The sequence below is a fragment of the Austrofundulus limnaeus genome, unplaced genomic scaffold, assembly GCF_001266775.1.
Source record: "Austrofundulus limnaeus strain Quisiro unplaced genomic scaffold, Austrofundulus_limnaeus-1.0 Scaffold248, whole genome shotgun sequence".
NCBI classification, from domain to species: Eukaryota; Metazoa; Chordata; class Actinopteri; order Cyprinodontiformes; family Rivulidae; genus Austrofundulus; species Austrofundulus limnaeus.
Genome location: NW_013952650.1, coordinates 358,324 through 364,133, shown reverse-complemented (window position 1 = coordinate 364,133; position 5,810 = coordinate 358,324). Strand labels below are relative to the sequence as shown.

Sequence of the window (5,810 nt, the reverse complement as noted above, 5' to 3'; positions counted from 1 at the left end):
GGGGGGTGCGGCTGTTTTTGTTTTTACTGATGGGGGGTGGGGGTGCGGCTTATAGTCCGGTGCAGCTTATAGTCCGAAAAATACGGTAATTGAATATGGCCCCCACAAGAAGTTTGAGCTCAACTCTGCTGCACTTCTCAGTTTCAACACTAGATGGAGCCAGCCACAGAAACGAAATTAAAGAGAAGAAAAGAGAAGAAGAACCTTTTTGTGACTGCGACACTGCGTTCAGTTTGAGTCTCCAGAAACGGCGGTGCCGAAGAAACAAAAAATAGCAAGTGAGTTTTTTTCAAAGAAATCAACAGAAAGTATGTTTGATTTGCAATGAAGATGTTGCTGTGATGAAAGAATATAATGTCCGTCGGCATTATGAGACCAAACATCAGAGCTACACCTCGTACACTGGTGCCGAACGAACACAGAACGTCAAGCAAATGGCAGCTAGCCTTAAGCTCAACAGCAGTTTTTTTTTCTCGTGCTAATAAAATACAGGAAAATGCCACAACAGCAAGTTATGAAGTTGCCAAACTTATTGCTCAGCACGGTAAACTGTTTTCAGGCGGTGATTTCATAAAGCAGTGTCTCATCAGTCACAGAAATAATGGGCCCAGAAAAAGTGCCTGATTTCAACAATGTGAGCTTACCCAGAAAGGTGGTGCGGAGAATTGAGGACTTGTCAGCTAACTTGTAACTTCAGCTGGGAGACAAAGCTTGTGCTTTTGATTTTTACTTTTTATTTTAATGACAGGAAAATATATTTTTGAAGCTGTGTCAGAGGCAGTTGAAAAGATGGGGCTTAAATGGGACAAGCTCTGTGGAGTAACAACGGATGGAGCTCCGGCCATGATGGGCGAGCGCAAAGGAATGGCAAAGGTAAAAGAGAGTGAAGGTGAGGCTGTTAGCCACCAAACTTTCTCGAAACATGTCAGCCATCCTTCAATCCAAAGGGCAGCAACACTGCTCCCACTGAGTGCAATGTTCTTCACATAGGTGAGTTAGAAATACACACATTATTTTGTGTGTATCAATATGTCACTTCTAGTGTTTGGCCCGGCCCTTTGTTTATTTTTCTGTATTTGGCCCTCACTAAAAAAAGTTTGGACACCCCTGCCATTGAGCGAGACTACAGATAAAGACTACAGATTATATTTATTGATAAAAAATAAGCATCTACAATACTCTGATCAATATAAGCATGTCTACACTGGTTTATAACGTTATTTACATCAAAAATGGAATAACAATACCCATTTTAAAGCTTTCTGGTGTTAGCATGCTAGCATAAATGCTATACCTATGTTTAACATGCAGCTAAGAGCTCTGCTTCAACTTACCTTCAGATCTACAGCCTACAACAAAATAACGTTTACATTTACGATTTATTGTTCCAAACAACTCATGCAGCAGATATCAGTCTGTTATCTCCACCTGCTGTCAGACAGAATGAGCTGAGTGGCACAGTTCAAATAAATTAATTATATTAATCAAGTTTTAAAAGACATGCATGAAAAAAACTGTAGCTTCAGATTCTGACTGAAGCAATTCTATATTTTATTTTTGGTTTTAACATTAACCATTAGCCAGATTAGCCAGACAACTATAAAATAGTAATTCATTAATTAAAATGTTTATTTTAATAAAATTATTTTAAGTTAAGATTATATTACATCACAAAATTAGAGTCTCAATTGTGAAAAACCAAACATTGTGTTATAAAATATTGTGTAAAATTACATTATAAATGTTTGAGATATTTGCAGTAAATACATAGTTGTGATATTTGCAGTAAATACATAGTTGCGATATTTGCAGTAAATACATGGCTGTGATATTTGCAGTAAATACATGGCTGTGATATTTGCAGTAAATACATGGTTGTGATATTTGCAGTAAATACATGATTGTGGTATTTGCAGTGAATACATGGCTGTGATATTTGCAGTGAATACATAGTTGTGATATTTGCAGTGAATACATAGTTGTGATATTTGCAGTGAATACATGGTTGTGATATTTGCAGTGAATACATGATTGTGATATTTACAGTGAATACATGGTTGTGATATTTGCAGTAAATACATGGCTGTGAACTCGAGTGGTGTTTTGTTGTTGGAGTTCTGTGCTCGTCACGGATTGTCCATCACGAACACCATGTTCAGGCATAAAGGTGTCCATATGTGCACTTGGAACCAGGACACACTAGGCTGCAGTTCGATGATCAATTTTGTCGTTGTTTCATCGGATCTGCGGCCGCATGTCTTGGACACTCGGGTGAAGAGAGGTGCGGAGCTGTCCACTGACCACTACCTGGTGGTGAGTTGGCTCCAGTGGTGGGGGAGGAAGCAGGTCAGACCTGGCAGGCCGAAACATGTAGTGAGGGTTTGCTGGGAACGTCTGGCGGAGTCCCCTGTGAGACGGAGCTTCAACTCCCATCTCCGGCAGAACTTCGAACGCGTTCTAGGAGAGGTGGGGGACATTGAGTCTGAATGGACCATGTTCCGTACCTCCATTGCCGAGGCGGCTGATCGGAGCTGCGGCCGCAAGGTTGTTGGTGCCTGTTGCGGCGGCAACCCTCGAACCAGTTGGTGGGCACCTTCGGTGAGGGATGCTGTCAAGCTGAAGAAGGAGCCCTATTGGGCCTTTTTGGCCTACGGGACTCCGGAAACGGCTGATGGGTACCGGCGGGCGAAGCGGCATGTGGCTCGGGTGGTCATTGAGGCAAAAACCCGGGCGTGGGAGGAGTTTGGAGAGGCCATGGAGAAAGACTTCCGCACGGCTTCGAGGCAATTCTGGTCCACCATCCGGCGTCTCAGGAGGGGGAAGCAGTGCAGCACCAACACTGTTTATAGTGGGGATGGTGTGCTGCTGACCGCAACTCAGGACGTTGTGGGCCGGTGGGCGGAATACTTCGAAGACCTCCTCAATCCCACCAACATGCCTTCTGTTAAGGAAGCTGAGCCTGYGGACTTTGGGTTGGGCTCTCCAATCTCTGGGGGCGAGGTCGCCAAGGTGGTTAAAAAGCTCCTCGGTGGCAGGGCCCCGGGGGTGGATGAGATCCGCCCGGAGTTCCTTAAGGCTCTGGATGTTGTAGGATTGTGTTGGCTCACGCGACTCTGCATGGACATCGGGGGCAGTCCCCCTGGATTGGCAGACCGGGGTGGTGGTCCCCCTGTTTAAAAAGGGGGAKCGGAGGGTGTGCTCCAATTACAGGGGGGTCACACTATTAAGCCTCCCTGGTAAGGTCTATTCGGGGGTCCTGGAGAGGAGGGTCCGTCGGATAGTCGAACCTCGGATTCAGGAAGAGCAGTGCGGTTTTCGTCCTGGGCGTGGAACTCTGGACCAGCTCTACACCCTCAGCAGGGTCCTGGAGGGTGCATGGGAGTTCGCCCAACCHGTCTACATGTGTTTTGTGGACTTGGAGAAGGCGTTCGACCATGTCCCAAGGGGGGCCTTGMGGGGGGTTCTCCGGGAGTATGGGGTACCYGGCCCTTTYWTADGGGCTGTCAGGTCCTTGTACGACCGGTGTCAGAGTCTGGTRCGCATTGCKGGCAGTAAGTCGGGCTCYTTTCCGGTGAGAGTTGGACTCCGCCAAGGCTGCCCTTTGTCACCGATTCTGTTCATTACTTTTATGGACAGAATTTCTAGGCGCAGCCGAGGTGTTGAGGGGATCCGTTTTGGTGGCCTTACGATCGCATCTCTGCTTTTTGCGGGTGATGTGGTCCTGTTGGCTTCATCAGAACGTGATCTGCAACTCTTGCTGGAGCGGTTCGCGGCCGAGTGCGAAGCAGCTGGGATGAGGCTCAGTGCCTCCAAATCCGAGGCCATGGTCTTGAGCCGGAAAAGGGTAGAGTGCCTTCTATGGGTCAGGGGGGTCGTCCTGCCTCAAGTGGAGGAGTTTAAGTATCTGGGGATCTTGTTCACAAATGGGGGAAGAAGGGAGCGGGAGGTCGACAGGCGGATTGGCGCAGCYTCTGCTGTAAAGCGGGCGCTGTGCCGGTCCGTCATGATGAAGAGAGAGCTGAGTCAGAAAGCGAAGCTCTCGYTTTACCGGTCGATCTACGTTCCTACCCTCATCTATGGTCATGAGCTTTGGGTCATGACCGAAAGAACGAGGTACTGGATACAAGCGGCCGAAATGGGTTTCCTCCACGGAGTGGCTGGGCTCTCCCTTAGAGATAGGGTGAGAAGCTCGGTCATCCGGGAGGGACTCAGAGTAGAGCCGCTGCTCCTCCACGTTGAGAGGAGCCAGTTGAGGTGGCTCGGGCATCTGGTAAGGATGCCTCCTGGACGCCTCCCTGGTGAGGTGTTCCGGGCAAGTCCCACTGGGAGGAGGCCCCGAGGAAGACCCAGGACACGCTGGAGGGACTATGTCTCTTGGCTGGCCTGGGAACACCTTGGAGTTCCCCCGAAGGAGCTGGAAGAAGTGGCTGGGGAGAGGGAAGTCTGGGCCTCCCTTCTGAAGCTGCTGCCCCCACGACCCGACTCCGGATAGGCAGAAGAAAATGGATGGATGGATGGATGGATGGATGGATGGATGGATGGATGGACATGGCTGTGATATTTGCAGTAAATACATAGTTGTGATATTTCCAGTAAATACATAGTTGTGATATTTGCAGTAAATACATGGTTGTGATATTTGCAGTAAATACATAGTTGTGATATTTGCAGTAATACATGGCTGTGAGAAGAGTGCTGTGTTACCTGAGAAGGAGTGCTGGTGAGCTCTATCTTTTCCTGAGACCTCTCCTTTGCTAAGCGAGCCGCTTCCTTAAACTCAGCAAATTTATCTGCAAACTGAGACAAGTGCAGATGACTTGTTAATCCAGTTTGAGTTGCTACCTATTTTAAGTCATTTATATTTTCTCACCTTAACCAGGTGGCTCTCCGATGAGAATCCAAGGCCGTAGACGGTGTTGGCCCGACTGTCGGCCCACTGACCAAACTTCTGCGATGTCTTGGTGAACGTCATGTTTGGGGTGATGGTGCTGTTTATGATCGCCTGTTGAGGATAAAGCGATGATGTGAAGGGGTTTCTGAGCACATCAGTTTCAAAGATTTTGACTATTGTCTTTCTAAAATTTTGGAACCTTAATATTGAACATTTACCAAAAAAGGTATGAGACCAGCTTTACTCTGATTCTTGATTTCTGTTCAAAATATGTCATTAAACTTTGACTAAATCTTTAAATACCAATTGCCCTCAAGTATCCATTACTACCTGTCTGTATTCTAAGATGGAGAAGCAGAATAGGAGACGTCCTTTTTCCCAAATTCTGTGCAAACTGAGGGGGACACTGAAAGAAATAAAATCCTGGAAATGTAGACTGTGACTATACTCTCTTTGTGGCATCCTAAATATAGACAAGGAGGTCAAGGATGGATTTTTAAATGAAAGTGAACCAGTGTAGAAGTCTGTAGGTAGATAAAGATGGCTGGTTTACCACTGTGTATAGCATACAGAGGTGTGTGCGTGAGGTTTGTATTTTGTTATAATTTGCAGAGCTTCATGATAAGCAACCTATCCAACATGTGCAGAAAGCTGACCAAAAGATTCTTAGAAACAACACTATAGTCCAGCAGTGGTAGGAAAGTTGCAGACGAGATATTGTAGGAATTACTTCATGAAATTAGGACCAGCCTATTTTTCATAAATGTAATCCAGCAAGACCTTGCAAAAAATGAAATCAGAAATAATGAAATACCCCTCTGATCATGAATGAGAAAAGAACTTGTGATCTTGTCAGATTTCTCATCCATCCATCCATCCATCCATCCATAATCCGTAATTTATTTTAGATATATGACCA

General features: G+C 46.2%; 1 protein-coding gene across 4 annotated transcripts in view; it reads right to left on the bottom strand.

Annotated features, from left to right (window-relative positions):
• homer1 (homer scaffold protein 1) overlaps positions 1-5,810 on the bottom strand; it is a 59,672-nt gene that overhangs the window by 11,226 nt on the left and 42,636 nt on the right. For all 4 annotated transcript variants that reach the window (XM_014020311.1, XM_014020313.1, XM_014020312.1 and 1 more), the window contains exons 3-4: positions 4,871-5,002; positions 4,705-4,797 (exon numbers count right to left, since the gene is read on the bottom strand). In XM_014020311.1, coding sequence (XP_013875765.1) covers positions 4,705-4,797; positions 4,871-5,002 — 225 coding nt within the window. The remainder of the gene's footprint in view (positions 1-4,704; positions 4,798-4,870; positions 5,003-5,810) is intronic.